Raw genomic sequence first — 15,869 nt, 5'->3', positions numbered from 1 at the left:
AAAACTGAGAGTCAATGCGAAAACATCCTCTTCAGGGGAAAAAGTAGCTTTTATAGTTCATATGGCACTTCTCACAGGTCATTCTTGGGCCTCCTAGGCACCCCATCTCCCCATCCTCAGTCTTCACCAGTGATCAACTCCCTCTGCCCTCATCTGTACCACCCAGTGCTGATCTCAAGTCCATGACGTCAACCCTTCTCTAGTCTGTACCTCCAGCCCCCTTGACTCCTGTCCTTCTGATCAGCACTTGGCCTTCTTGAAGCCCACAAGGGGACTGGTAAGAATGGAGAAATATTCCACCAGATGGGGGATTCCACAACTGTCTGTAAAGCCTGGAACCACCAAGAATTCCTGGAGCTGGACCTCCAAGGCGCTTATCAGTGAGCCTGGCTGACCTGCCGTGACACCCTGGTCCACTCTCTGTCCCATTTTGTTCCTTTTTCTGCCCCTACCTCTGGCAAATATCACTAAGCAGGTGACTTTGCCTCCTATACTAGAAATATCAGAGTCATTGGAGGAGAGGAGGTCACCTGATCCTCCCAATAAACACACACCCTCACCAGCCCCCTCGCCAGGCCCTCCCTGCGTTCCCATGACAGTGGAAGCCTTGACCCTTGATCCTTGCCCTCCACCTGTGCCCTCCCCAGGAATGCTTCACGCAGCCTGGCCGACTGCTCATTCTGCAACTCCGAGTTGAAGGCAATGTCAAACCACCTGTGAACCGTAACCTTAGGATGGTGCCAAACCACCTGTGAATTGTAACCTGAGGAGTTGTGCCACTCTGCAACCCTGGTTGCTTGTCACCCTGCCTCCTGAATCCTTTCTACGGTTATGCAAGCTTGCTCAAGGCTCTCACATCTGTCAAGCACTGCAGCTAACTTCAGCCTAGCACTCACTACCCACCACCCTCTCTCTCTCCTTCCCTAAAGGCCAGTCTAAACAGGCATTTGCACGCTGTCTTGCCTTCCCTCTCTCCCTCTCCTGCTCACTCTCCAGCCCACTGTGGTCCTCCCTTAATTCTGCTAACGTTGCATTTGTGATCCTGAGTGGTTTTAGATCACTAAATCCCATGGACCCTTTCATTCCATTCATTCATCATTTGTCTCTAGGTTTTCTCCCCTCTCCCCTGGATAAGTCTCTCCTCTTGGTCCTGTGGCAACAGCTTTCTCCCTGTCCTCTTGTCTCCTGCCCCACGCTGGTGACTCTCCTTGGTGGGCTGTCCTTTCTTAGCCAGTCCTTGAGGTTCCCCTTTTCTTTTCACTCCATGGCACTCATTTGAGGGGACACCCTCAATACTCACTTGCCCATCCCAGGGGAGGATCCTGAATGCTTCCCTCCAGCCCAGATTTCTCTCCTGACTTCAGCCTTGCTGCTTCCTGAACAAGCTCCTGGGGTGTCTCCCAGGAACCTCAGACATGGGAGGTCCAAATCTGAATGTATCGACTTCCCTTGCCAGCAAGCCCCTGCTGGGTTTCCTATTCAGAGAACTGGGGGTCACCCAGGTGCCCAAACCCAAATACAGTGATTCCCCCTTCCACCCCACCTGCAATCAGAAATTCACACCCATTCTCCTCAAAGTCTTTCAACAGAATCATCCCTGCTCTCCCTCCCCAGCTCTCACCTATTTTGCCCCAGTTCCCACAGAGACCCCTCGATGTCCAACCCACATCCTTGTCCTGGGTTATGAATCATTTTTCTACTCAGCAGCCAGAGTACTTTTCTAGTGTGCAAAGCTGCTTCCATCACATCTGAGTTTAAACTCCCTTAAAGCTCCCTGTGGCTCTAAGGAAACACTTGGGAATCCTTGCCAGTGGCCAGCCCCTCTGCAGCCCAGCGGCTCTGTCATGGTCCCTTCCTCTCTGTAGCCCCTCAGCCTCTCTGCTCTTTGCCCCAGAGCCACCCAATTTCTTTTGGTTTCTTGAATGCTACCATTGCTCTTTTTCCCACCTGAAGTGTTGTCCCCTCTGTTCACTTGACCACCTTCTCTTTCCCTGACCTCAGCACAGAAGTTGCCTCCTCCAAGAAGCCTTCTCTTGACTTCCCAAACTGAATTTGGTGCTCTCCCCCAGCTTCCACAGACTTGTTTCACCATCTCTTTGCCATCAGGTTGTACATTCCATGAAGGCAATCCCTACGGAAATCACTTTGTGGTTAAGAGGGCGCCTCTGGTGTCAGGAATGATAGGCTAACATTCTACAGGCGATAATTACTAGCTACATGGCCTTGGGAAAATTACTAAGCCTCTCTGTGCCTCAGTTTCCTCATCCATAGAATGGGACTGCTGAGAACATTTATCTTATAGGGACATCAGGAGGATTCAATTGGTTATTTCAGGGAGACACCTTAGCAGATTGTCTGGCATCAAAACCTCAAGTAATCAGCTGCTGTCGACATTATCATTATAGACTTTGTGATAGAGATTGAAAGGTGCCTGAGAGCCTCGGTTAAATGCCTGGCTACATGATTGCTTTTATTGCAGTTGTGTGCTGATGGTTCCTTTGTCCTCAACTCTGCACTCTGGTTGTTGAGGGAGATCATTCACACAGCCAGGGCTAGGAACTGGTGAAGCAGTTGAGGGGCTCAGTCTGGAAACCCAGAAAGTAGCTACTTCCCCCAAATTAGGGGTGCTAAAGGGCAGAAGAGGGACGTCCCATGATAAAGCCCTGCCCAGCTGTAGGAGCGAGGGGTCCGGGGGCTGTGCTAGATGTGGTCAGGGCTAGGAGCTCTTGAAAGAGCCAGGTGGAGCCTCGGCCCTGCGGGTGGAAAGAGGGAAACTGAAAGTGGGCACCCAGAAGCCCGGGAGGCAGGAATTAGCCTTAGAGCAGCAGGTTCCCCTCCCAGCCCTGGGCCTGAGGTCTGGGTGAGCTCAGTCACAAGCTTAGGTGGTCCTGGGCAGGCTGCTGCAGCTGAAGGCAGAAGGAGCCCAGATTCTGGGGTGGAGCTGAGCCTGCATGGGTGGTCAGAGGGCTTGGCTTTGGGGCACAAGTAGCCTCAGAGGTACAGAGTCTGGCAGTCAGCATGGAAAGGCACAAGCAACGTGTCCAAAGAAACTGTTTATTGCTCTCGGAAGACCCAGGACCCTCCGGAGTGAAGAGTCCACGGGCCCCTGTGCATGTGGGAGCTACACAGGCAGTTGCTGTCACCTTCCAAGGATGAGCAGACAGGGCCAGACATGCCCTGGCCACTCGGTGCACAGGGGTCAGGCTGTGCCCAGAGACCCGAGCATCCAGCTTCCATTCCAGGCTCCCTACTGAGAGCCCCACTGCTTGATGGCAAGCTCTAGGCTTGCTTGGGATTGATAACTTTGCTTATGAAGAAGATGTTCTGGGTGTCCATAGGGACGATGATCATCAGGAAGGGCCTGTTGAAACGCACAGTGATCTTTGGGTCCACGAATGCAGAAAGGAGGGTGATTTTGACTCCTGTGGCAGCAGATGCTTCTGTGCCCTCCTCGGACACATCAAGCACAGCCTTGTGGACCACCTGTGGGGAGAGCAGAACATTACTCATGGGAGACGCAGATGGGCAGGAAGTCAGCAACCTGCCTGTGTGCCGCTAAGGGGACGAATGTGCATTGAGCACCGAGCACTGGCCTGTCTTTGCGCTGTTGAATGTTTGCTCCTCTCAACTCCCCTGCCAACTAGTTTTGCACAGTACCGATGCCTAGATATGCACATGGAGACCCAGATGCTGTGTGTGATTTGCCCAGAGCCATCGAGGTAAAGGATGGAGCAACTCATATGCATCCCTTTCTGTCCGAGTTGAGAGTCTGTTGCCCCCAAAACAGCCACTACTGTTGGGAGGAAGAGCAAGAGCAATGTAAAGTATTTTTCTTCCAAGCAACATCCTGGCAGCTCTTGACCACAAGAAGCTGCTGCAGAAACCTCCTCGGCCAGGCCAGCATGGCTTTCAGCATCTCTCCTGCTCTAGCTTAAACATCTTTGGGGTTTTCAAGTACTTTTCATGGCCTTGAATTCCTAAACCATATGGGTCTGCTCCTCTACACACGCCGTTCTGTTACTTTGCTGTTTGAAAGGTGGAGTGCAGCTCTCAACCCAGTGCTGTGTGAGCACAGAGGGCAGACAAGAGCAAAGGGCTGCACGGCCACCCTGCCTTGGCACCTCTGCTTTGAGTAACACAAGCTGAGTGTCCCAAGTAATCTTCTCTCATACTCTGAGCTTATTTTCATCACAATTGCTAGATAGTCATTGTTATTACCTATTGGCATTACCCGCCCAGGCAATCCCAAGAGGCGTCTGGCCCTCTGGACAGTGGTTGGGGCAGGGGCTGCAGCCTCAGGTTAGTGTTGAAGCAACTCCCTCGCCCTTGGTGGTTTATTGTGGCTTCCACAGTAAGTACCCAGGCACTGGATACTGGCCAAGAACTATCACTACCATTTTACACATGAAAAACTGGGGGTGGAGGACTTCCATTGTTTGCCTCCATGGGTAGTAAATGGTGTGGTGTGGAATGGTGTCCATGGCTTTCTGATTCCAAGCCTGGGTGACATTATGTTGTAGAGGACCAGCCCCTAACACAGCAACAGGAGTTGGGCTATAACTTAGCTCTTCTTGGCTTGGGGCTGTCCCAAGCAGGGTGAGTGCATAATGAGAAATGCACTTGCATTAACCCAAGTTCAAGAGTACCCAAAAGTCCATTTGGCTTTCACCATTCAAGTTCGTATACAAAGGATGAATTGACCCAAGTCTGAAGACTCACCTGGGAGACTGCTAGGTTCCTGGCCCCTGTGATCCCTGACAAGTCAGCCTCGCTGGTGAAGACTTCCTCAATGCCCAGCTGGCGAAGTACGTCTTCCAGGTCATAGTCCCTCGAGAGGGAAAACTTTGGCAGGTAGAGCTCATCTATATGTCTAGAAGATGAGAAAAAAAAAGTATCTGAACCTCTGCTGATCAGTGCCTACCTGCCTCCCATCTCGCAGCATGGTCTTCCCCGGTTTCCTCTACAGTCACCCCCTTCTGACTGGAAATAGATAATCTGTTCCTCAATTTCTTAACCCCTGTCTTTACGCTTCTTGTTCATTAATTATTCATTCAGATCTGCAAGTGTGAAAGGCTCCAGGCAGCGCACCAAGTCTGGAGTTGTGGCCCTGCTCAAGCCTGGTCCTGCCCTTTCCCTGCAGTTTGCAATGTGGTCGAAGCACCTTCACACCAGCAGGGACTCCTGATTGTGTTGAGAGCCTGGACCAGGTCAGCTGCACTGGCTGCATGGCAGTTTGCTTCACGGGAGCACCAGGAAGGCTTCCTGTAGGAGGTGGCGTTGAGGCTGAGTCCCAAAGGTGGGAAAGGAGCTAGCTAGGTGAAGAGGTGGGCAGGAGGCAGGTGGAAGAACCTGGAAGAAGGTGGGAGCAGGAGGAGTTGCTCCGCAGGGTGGTGGGTGACCTCAGTGTCTCAGGGAGAGGGATAGTGAGGGATGAGGTGGGGCAGGAGCCAGAGGCAGGTCAAAAAGGGCCTGGGGGCCTCTGAGGAGTCTGATTGTATTGGAAGAGCTTTGGGGACCCTGAAACAATCAGTTGGAGGTTCCCATCTTGCTTCGCCGGTGGGCACTGTCCCTCAAGCCAGGTGTGGACTGGCATAGAGCAGGCAACAAGCTGTTAGAGGCCCAAGTCATACCTCTCACCTGCGAGCTCCCCCTCCCTTAGCTTATAGCCCTCTTAAGACGCCTGTCACTGACTGCCTGGTCTTACAATTATACAGGAGGCTGTGTCTTCCATTGGACTCTGAGTCCCACGAAGGAGGAAGGTGTCCTATTTCTATTTTTATTCATTCATTCATGTGTTTGTACCTTCATTCCATCCTTCATGCAGCAAATATCTAGTGAGCATTCTCTGTGGGCCAGGAGTGTGTGGAGCATTTTGTAAATCTAAGCATTTTGTAAATCTAAAGTGTTTGGAGAACTCTTGCCATTCAAAACTATTTGCTGAGCCCCGCTCCCTGGTGGCTATTTGGTGCTAAAGGAGGAAGGAGTCTGGGAGTAAATGGATGGGTTGGGTAGGACTCCCATGTTCTGGGGTCTCCTGGGATCTAGAGTGAGGAGGGGCTAAGGGTCAGGCAATCCCGAGAGGTTTCCAGCCCTCTGGACAGTGGTTGGGGCAGGGGCTGCAGCCTCAGTTTGTGTTGAAGCAGCTTCCTCGCCCTTGGTGGTTTATTACGGTTTCCACATACAATATCTCACTGGATTCTCATAATCACCTAGTGAAAACAGGGTGGTGGGGAAAGGACACTTCTCTCTATTCAGGAGAGAGCTGAGCTCCAGAGAAGAGCAATGACCTGCTTCAGGTCACACCAGCCACCACGGTCTGAACCCAAGGCTGGTGCTCCTCCCTCCCTACCCCGCACAGTTGCCCACATGCACTCCCTGGGCCCACTGCAGGGTCTGGGCCCGGAACTACTGCTCCACCTCACTGTGTCCCCATGAAATCGGTCAGCTCAATTCCATGTGCCCCAGCCTGTTCTTCCACCCTCAGGTTTATCTGGAATGCAACCACTTCTCACATACATGGCTCCCTCCTGCGTCCCAGCCACAGTGAGTTCCCACCTCATGTCTGTGTCTGGTTCCTGCAGGTGTCAACGACTCCACACCTGCTCTATAGTTATTCTCCTCTCAGCAGCCAGGATTCGTCTTTTAAAACAACACTCGGCTCGCCGCACTCCTCCAAATCTCCTGATGGCTCTCCATTTCACAGACAAGAGGAAGGACAAGGTTTTCTAGGGGTCTACGTGGCCCTACATAAGCTGCTCCACCCCTTTGGGGATTCCTGACCTCTCTCAACTCTCTTCTCACTCGCTTTGCTCCAGCCACTCTGGCCTCGCTCTTTCTTGAACATATCAAGCTCACTTTCACCTCAGAGGCTTTGCACTGACTGTTCCCTCTGCCAGGAATGCTTTTCCCTGATATACCAACACAACTCCACCCCTCCCCTCTGTTATATGGATGCTCAGACATCACCTAATGGCCACTCTATTTAAAATCACAAGCTAACACAAGTTCCAGTTTTCCTGATCCTTTCATCCTCCTCTACTCAGTTTCTATCCCCCTACTCAATTTCTCACCTTCTGACATATCACACAACTTATTTGTTATATTTATTTATTGCCTCTCTCCTCTCCTACTACAAAGTAAGTTCCAAGAGGGCAGGAAATCTTGTGTTTTATTTACTGATTTACTCTCAGGGTGCAAATTAGTGTCTGACACATAGTAGGTGCTCAATTAATCATGCAGCAAATGCTGAGCAAATGAATAAATATAGTGGTTCACCAGTGCAGAGCTGATTCTCAGTGTCCATCTCACCACAGCCCTCAACTGATCACAATTCCTTCTGTTTCTCTCTCCCTTCAAGAGATTGAGACCAGGAGAGACCATGCATGAGTGTTTGGGACTGTGCAAAAGATTTCTCATGACCTAGAACATGCTGGAGTCAGAGGAAGCCGTAGCCCCTTGTCCTGTCTGATGTCATCATCTTAAAGAAGAAAAAATAAAAAATCAAGCCCAAAGCCACTCAGGCAGCACAGGGCAAAGTAAGTGTAAATTCCATCTGTCCCTGTACGAGTTCTCCCACCACCATGCCCTTGTCCCTGGACATTGGTGAGACCTTGAGTTGGAGAGATGTAGGGTCTTGGGGGGCCAGGAAGAATCACCTGAACTCCAGTGAGTCTTTCCACCGCTTCAGGGTCTCTGGGAGCAGCATGGCTTCCACTTCCTCCATCTTGTCTTGATCAGGGAGGATGAAGAGTGCACTAGCATTGCCTATGTACTTCAGCTCCACTACGGTGCAGGACAGCTCCTCGTCCCGGAAGTAAGGTGTAGTCACGTGCTGCAAACTCATCATGGGCACCTTTACCCACCTTCTCTTGCTCCAGTAGAACCTTGAATCATGAGTATCATGGGGGTCAAAGGGCATCTTCCATTTGGCTGAAGGTGGAGCAAGCAGTTGGAGAACGTATGAGTGCAAGGGTCACCCTGCCTTGACTCTGCTTCCCCAGCAGTGGAAGTGCCCAGAGTTCCTCACAGAAGTGACCCTGCTTTGGTTTAGAGAAGTAGCTTGGCAATAGTAAAAGTTATTGGGGGTGAGGGAGAGCCCAGCAGGCTTGGATTCGGAAAAGAGCCATGAAAGAAAGACCTAGTTTCTTGTGCTAAATGAGAAATCAATAGGAATCTGGGAATAAGGAGTGCAAGAGAGAGAGAGGTTTAGGGAAAGTGAGGGAAAGAGGCATGACAACACTTGGGAGGCTGGTGCCTGAGGAGAAATGGGACAGCCTTGGTTTCTTAATAGGAAAAATGTTTCATTAGCAATTGTTACTCACTGGCATTACAGGGATGTGAACATATAACAGTGGTTTGTGGGAGGGCTTTGGGCGGAAATAGGAGGAAAGAGACTGGGTTCTGTATATGAGTTGGTGAGGGCAGACAGAAGAGACGCCGATCAGTGTGAATGAGGGGAGGAACAGGGAGAACCTTAGTGGAAGATAGAACTCAGAGCCAGGAGAGACCATGGGAATAAAAGCCTAGGGACATTTGTGACATCTTAGGGGGTGGGGGTTTTGGACATCAAAAAAGCCATGAGCTGGCTATGGTCCTCAGCTCATATCTAGCTCATGTGCTCATGTCCACCTCTACAGACCATGAACATCCAGCTAAGACTTGCCCTGGATTTGGTGTCTGTCTGGCCGAGGATTCAATTGTGGGTATTCTGACTCTGACGCTGCCTAGGTTTTCAGTGTTGCAAAGGTAAAATTCCATGAAACTGCCTCTGGCACCTCTAGCTATCACAAACATGAAATGCAGTCTGACTTCTAGCCAGACTGATATAATTCCTCTCACTAAAGGCCTATTTACCACAGTAAAGAGAAAGAGAAAATCTTGAAAGAGGTAGAGGTAGGGGCAGAGGGAGGAAAACTCCACCTTATCTAAAAAGGAATAAGGATGAAAATGACAGCAGACTTCTCATCAGAAACTATGCAAGCAAGGGAAGAATGGAGTAATATATTTAAAATGTTGAAAATTCCATGAAACTCATTCTTTGGGAATTACGACATAGGCCCATGATTTGCATGAATTTAGTTGGGTACAATTATTTTCCTCCTTTAGAACAGGGGTCAGGAAACTATAGCCTGTAAGCCAATACAGCCTTGGCTTATTTCTGTGTGTACCTAAAGCTAAGAATGGTGCTTATATTTTTTAAAGGTTGTAAAAAAAAATGAAGAGGAAAGAGAAGATGAAGAAGAAGCAGAGGAGGAAGATGAAAAGAAGAATCTGCAAAAGGGACCTCATGTGGACCATACAGCCTAAAATAGTTACTTACTAAAATACTTACTACTACTGCTACTAAAATACTTACTACTTTTCCTTTATAGAAAAAAATTGTCAATTCTTTCTCTAGGTTGTGGGCTCCACAATCTGTCACCTCCATTCTTGGTTTTGGGAGGTGCTTGGTAAAAGCTGATAAAGTCACAAATGGCTTTACATTAGGGGCTAAAATGAGGCAGAAAAAGGAATTTTCAAATAGGCCCAGGTCAATTTTGAATGTTTAATTATTTGTTTTTCTGGACTTCATGTCTCCTACCTAACAAATGGCAACACCACCATCCACCTTTCAGGGCTGCTGCAAGGATTAAATGAGGTATTGCATGTGTATGGCTGGTGAGAGTAGGTGCTCAATAAATGGGAGCTTCTTCCCTTTCTTTCTTTATTTTGGTTTTCCTTTCCGTAATTGCAATGAGAGCTAGCTTCTGGGTGGCCTTACATTCTCTTGTGCCCTCATCTTCCTTCTTGACACTTCCCCACCTTTGGACTTTTAGGACCAAAATAACAGTCCATCTTTCCTTCCCCCTCCCCAAAGACCATCTCAGCTTCTCTGGTCCCTGCAACCTCCCAACATGGAATGACTGGGGACAAATCTAATTGTAAAGACCCCTTGGAGCAAGGACCCATCTCAGAGTAGGAGATATTTCAGTTGAACAGGTGTCCCCGTCACCAATTGCAGCAGCCATTCAGGTGCTTCTGTGGCCTCCATGTGAGGGCAATACCATGGAGCACCTTCTCATATTACCCAGGGCACCGAGCTCCTCTGGAGCCTTTCAGCTGGCCAGATCGCCAGCATGGGTCCCTGCCAGGAAAATGGGCTCCCTGTGGGGACCCTGACTGCTGCCTTGTATGCCAGAATGGGGAGAGGGATAGGTTTGCTGGATGAAATCACCACCCAGGCTCTACAAGCCTTTAAATCTTCTCACATCTGGCCCCATCTCCCCCCATTTCTGTCTGCCAGTCACCAAGTTTTCTGATTCTGCCTCCTTAACATCTTCTGACATCCTCAACTATTCAACTGAGGGCCCGAATGTCTGGTTAGACTAATGTCTTTAGTATCCGATCTCTGCTTGACTCGACTTATCTCTTCTGTAATGGCCTTCCCTTCTTTTTCTATCTGGATTTAAGAGAAAAGAAGAAAACAGTTTTCTAGCAGAAACCTTCCTTTCTTGAATTCCCATCTTCTGCCCCTGGTTGGATGCCCCCTCTCCCTTACTTTCAGTTGAATACATAGTTCTAGCATCATTGGGTGAGTCAATCCTCGCATGCTCGCGGGTCCAGTGGGTGCAGCGGAAGAGGAAGAGCAGAAAGGGAGGGAACAAGCACTCCAGTGTTCTGAGCTGGGACGGTCTCAGCCTGAAGCTCATGCATGCTCAGCCCCCTCCACCTTCCACAGGGCGGCCCCAGCAGTGACCAAGCCCCATCACATACACTGTATGTAAACCAGGCTGAGGCAGGGAGCAAAACTGGCACCTGGAGAGTGAGGAGAGGTCAACAGAGGAAGGGGAGGGGCCCTGCAGGTCTCCACTCCAGGAGGACCAGAGCCTGAACAATGAGGGGAGTGGGAGCTTCCAGGGGAGGGTAGAGACATGGGGCCAGCTCCACTGCCCACCTGTTTACCATCTGCCTGTTTCCCATTGGCAGAGGCAGGTGGGGAGGGAAAGCTGGGCTGGCTACTGTGTCCTGGAGGGGAGAGTCCTAGCGCAGGGCTAGGTGGTAGGAGGGGAGAACACGGGAAACTCAAAGAACAAATGTCATGTGAGGCATGGAGCAGTCTTAGAGGGAGATCTGGAGCCACGCATTCATTTACAGATGAAAACCCAGGCCCCGGGAGAGGAAGCAGCTTGCCCAGGAATCAACCCACAGCCCCCAAGCAGGACTCTGCCTCCAAGCAGCTCATGTCTCCTAAGCACCTTTCCACCCTCTGGCTCAGTGATCACTCTTTGTGTCCCTATCTCTTTTTTTTTGTCCCCATCTGGACTGCGGGTTCCAGGAGGCAGAAGCTACCTGCTTGCGCTCTGCCCCTTTGGAGCTTGCAGGCTGAGGTTTGCATTGGTTAAGTTTCTATCAATGGGATTGGGCTCTGGACCAGTTAGAGTCTGGCAAAGGGTCATGTCTTGGATACTGCCCACCCTTCAGGCTCTTCCCCAGATGGGAACAATGCCATGTCTGCCCTCATTTGTTATGTGTCAATGACACATTTTTAAAAATAGTTAAAGATGATAGCAGAGCAGAATCGTAGAACCTTGGAAGTGGCCAGGCTCCTTGATGATTATCTTCCCCTGTGAAGCTGGCCCTAGCCCCACCTGCCTGCCTCCAGACACCAAGTCCCCTGGCTGGACCATCGCCTCCCGCATGTGCAGGGTAGAAGCCCCAGGTGCATCCAGACAGAGGGGCTTCTTGGCCCAGTCTAGCAGCGCCCCTGCAAGGAGGGAGCTGTAGCTCCTGCGCGCCCTGGAGTGGTTTGAAAGGAGAGCTCCTTCTTTCTGTTTGCTGGACAAGTATAAATCAGAGTGAAAAGCACCACACTGACTCAGACCAAGGGTTAATGGTCCCCACTGAGTTATGTCTTGGAAGGACAAACCGTAATTTGGAAAAAACCCACAGGAGATGGCGATGCCTATGGGCAGGGCGGGGCCTTGATGCCTATGCTGCCCCCACGCCGTGGGCACTCTCCTCTACAGTGGTTTGCCTAATAACACTGTTGTTGAGTCAGAACAGAAATAGCCCTGAGGCTCGAAACTAAACATCCACCTCTTCTGAACCCCAAGCCAGGCACTCACCTTTAAAGAAGATGTAATTCACCAGGACCATCACTGTCTGCGAGTCAAGGTCCTCGATCAGATCTGTGATTTTCCCCCTGGTTCTGTTCTTCACATAGTCGTTGATGAACTTCTTAGCCACAGCTGAGTCCTGAAAGTCAGTGGCAAAGGCTTCGGAGCCATACAGCCTCTTGGCATCCTCCATGAACCTGTCCAGCAGACTGAGCTGCTCTTCGATGAACATAGCATTTCCCATACTCAGCTGTAGCCCGTCGCTGGACTGGTTGAGGGTGCGCAGGAGGTGCTGGAAGCTCTGGTGAATTTCTGCCTCAGAAGTCTCCGTGAGGTTGAACTTGAGGCCTCTGAGAATCTCCATCAGGGTGGTATTATGGGCCCCCAGAGACAGGAAGGCCAAGGCGGTGGAGATGCTCAGCGGGGAGAAGATGACATTCTTATCAGGGGCCTTCAGGACCAACTGCTTGTACAGGCTGAAAGCGAAGTCCACGTTGGCGGAGGCTAATCCGAGGTCCACATGCGTCCCCCGGTCTTGATCCTCCTGGGTCGGATTCTCCTTGTCAAGTGGGCAGTTAGGGTAGCAGAGGACAGCAGGGCAGAACCCAGCCACCAAGAGCCCCAGAGCCAGGAGAGGTAACATTCTCTCCATTTTCAACTCTGCAAAGCAAAGATCCTTTAAGTCTCAGAGGGCTAGATGGAGCCCTGACCACCTCCCACTGACTCCCACCCGGCCTGCGTCCTGGTCCCTGTTCTGCTGCCTCTTGCTAGCTTTGGAACCTCCCTCAGGTGGGTGCTCTCTGGGGCCCCCGACATACATCACTGTGCTTCCTTTCATCCTTTGAGGTAACTGCCATAATTGTTGCCATTTTTTTCCAGTGGAAAAACTGGGCACAGAGCAGTGAGGGGGCTTGCCCAAGGCCATACAGCAAACAGGTAAAGGAGTCCAGTGGGCAGCCAGATTTTCCTGGCTCCTCGGTCTGGAAGCTGATGGGGGGTCCGAGGTTCAGTCCAACCAGAATGCCTGCTCCTCTCCTCCTGCTTAGTGAGCAGACCTCATCCTAGGGGATTAGAAAGCAGGGGTCCCTTCCCCGAGTCCCCTAACTGCCACCAAAGTACAACCCAGGGATGAAGGAGCCCTGGACAGAGTCAGAGGCCACAGTGACTCTCCCAGCCTCTAGATGACACGTGGTGTGGCCTCCGCAGGCCTCCACGGTGTGATGCTGGGTTGCAGTGAGAGTTGACTGAGAGAGGGAAATGAAAGTGCCCGGTGTAATGTCTGGAGCCTAGATGGCCCTGATAATGGTCGGCATCAAGACCAAAGAAAGGCTAACGTTCTTTTCTGCCCCTGCCAGGTTGCCACGTGGCATCTGTGTCCACCATAAGCCTGGAAGGGCCTCCTAGTGGGGAGAAGGCAGAGAGGGCTTTGGATTCTCCCAGACTTGGACTGGCATTTCATTTTGGCCAATTTTGATTGCTGCGTAGTGGCAAGCAGGTGACTGAACCTCTCTGAACCTGTTTCCATCTCTGCACAACATGTTAAGTGGCTCAGGTGAGATAAATGATGAAGGCACCTGGTTCGTACTAGATGTACCGGGAGTCACAACCTCCCATACTACCCCATGCCTGAAACTACAAGCCAGAGAAGAGCCATGAGCTACTACACAAGATACCCTGGAAGGGCTGAGTTCCAAGCTGGTGACTGCAGCAAACAAGATTATTCACCTTCAGCCTCTGCCCACTCAGTCCTAGAATTCAGAAGAGAAAAGCAGCGGCTTGGGTGCTGGGGAGAAGAGCAGGGAAGAGAGGGAAGTGGAAGGGAGGGGAGGGGAGAGAGGTAGAGAGAGGAGGAGAAAAAGAAGAGGGCAAGAGAGAGGGGAAGGAGGGGAAGGAGGGGAGGCCAGTGGAAATGCCTTTGGCCAAGCCCAGGGACAGAGGTAGCTTGTTTGCTTCAACTGTTTACTCTCAGGCTGATGCAACCATTTCTCTGGATTAATGTTAGACAATATTTTTCTCCAGAACTATTTCAGGGGTAAAGGCTTGTCTTTTCTGTTTGGGCAGGTTGGAGAGCTGGCTGTTTCCCAGCAGTTTGTCTTTTCTGTTGCTGGCCAGAGACACAGCCCATCTGTCGACTTGGCCAGGGGTCCTGCTGGGGAAGTGGAGCCCCCGAGGCAGCCCCATGGAGACCCTGAAATCACCGTGAGGCCTGTGGCCTCTGCTCAGAGAGACCCAGTGCAATAATCACATCTGCCACATGTTCTGAGAGCTGCACCCTGCTCCAGGCAAGAGGACAGCACCTCCTCCCTGAGGGCCAGATGCACAGCGGACTCGAGCCAGAATCTGTACGTATCAAGACAGAAATGACCGTAGAGGCCCCAGGGCACCTCCGCCCTTTGCAGGTGTGAAAACCCAGACACAGAGGATGCCTCTAAAAAAGGCACGGGAATCAGCGGCAGCCCAGAGCAGTCCCCTGGCCCCTAACACCTGAGCACACCTCCTCCTGGCCTCAGCTCACCCCTCACACGCCGCACGCTCCAGGCTGCCCCCTAAAACTTTCCTGGAAAAACAGATTCCTCCGCTCCCAGGATGTCAAACACCAAGGATTACCTGCCTCAGGGAGCTGGATGTAGCTGGTGGATACCAAAGCCGTCTGTCTGGAGTGATGGATTTTCATGAATGCTGAGGCTTATTTATTCCTGCAGCGAACTCCTCCCCCTGCTTGAGAAATGCCAGGACAACCAAGTGTTCTGTTCTCAGACTGGAAATGACCAGATGATAATTTCTGGTAACACAGGCTTGTTAGACCCACTCAAATAACCTGGTTATGGGAATAGCTCTAATCTCTTCCTTAAAACGTCAAACACACACACAAAAAGTCCTTTGTCATATTATTTTTTTTCTACTTTTTAAATACTCATTAAAGAACATGGAAAAACTCAGAGAATATAAAGAAGGACTTTGGAAAATATCCCCCAGCACTTTGCTACCTGGAGAGGACCCCAACTAACATTTTGGTGTATTTCTTTTTTACTTCTTTTTATTTTTTATTTTTATTTTGAGATGGAGTCTTGCTGTGTCACCCAGGCTGGAATACAGTGGTGTGATCTCAGCTCACTGTAACCTCTGCCTCCCGGGTTTAAGCAATTCTTCTGTCTCAGTCTCCTGAGTAGCTGGGACTACAGGCACACATCACCATGTCCTGCTAATTTTTGTATTTTTAGTAGAGACGGGGTTTCACCATGTTGGTCAGGCTGGTCTCGAACTCCTGACCTCGTGATCCGCCCTCCTCAGCCTCCCAAAGTGCTGGAATTACAGGCATGAGCCACTGTGCCCAGTCACATTTTGGTGTATTTCTAAGGCACTTTTCTTTGGTGTCTCTGTGTGTGTGTGTGTGTGTGTGTGTTAGTGGCTGCGTGTGTGTCTGTCTGTGTGATGTGAATGTCCATATACAAACCTAGATAAATTTTTAAAATACAGGACTCTATTTTTCTGTAGATCAATTGCATTTTGGGCACCCCTTCACCAACCCCAGAGAGTAGGGCACCTAGAGAGGGGTGAGGAGGGGAGCTTTCGGGGAGCACAGGTGTTGTGAGGAACCGCTTGTCCTCAGGCTCTCTCTGTGTCTGTCTGTGGGGGCGTCCTCAGCCTTGGCCTCTGCCCTGCTGAGCCTCTGCTATTGGTTCACCCCAACAAGTGGTTGTCCCTCCTCCCCAGCCTTCAGGTATCCTTGGGCCTCTCTCTTAGCTAGTCTGGGGTCTTTCTTTGGCTCATCAA

At 50.7% G+C, this 15,869-nt stretch overlaps 1 protein-coding gene across 2 annotated transcripts; it reads right to left on the bottom strand.

Moving 5' to 3' along the window:
- Positions 1–3,040: 3,040 nt before the first annotated feature.
- On the bottom strand, positions 3,041–14,759 carry SERPINA3 (serpin family A member 3). 2 transcript variants are annotated; one of them, XM_015144282.3, is made up of 5 exons: positions 14,707–14,759; positions 12,105–12,755; positions 7,656–7,929; positions 4,720–4,870; positions 3,041–3,483 (listed from the first exon to the last, which is right to left on the bottom strand). In XM_015144282.3, the coding sequence occupies exons 2-5, from the start codon at positions 12,745–12,747 to the stop codon at positions 3,280–3,282; spliced, it is 1,272 nt and encodes a 423-aa protein (XP_014999768.3). In that variant the 5' UTR covers positions 12,748–12,755; positions 14,707–14,759; the 3' UTR covers positions 3,041–3,279.
- Positions 14,760–15,869: the final 1,110 nt, after the last annotated feature.

The sequence above is a fragment of the Macaca mulatta genome, chromosome 7 (genome assembly GCF_049350105.2).
Source record: "Macaca mulatta isolate MMU2019108-1 chromosome 7, T2T-MMU8v2.0, whole genome shotgun sequence".
Classification (NCBI taxonomy): domain Eukaryota; kingdom Metazoa; phylum Chordata; class Mammalia; order Primates; family Cercopithecidae; genus Macaca; species Macaca mulatta.
This window is presented reverse-complemented; position numbering and strand designations above follow the sequence as displayed.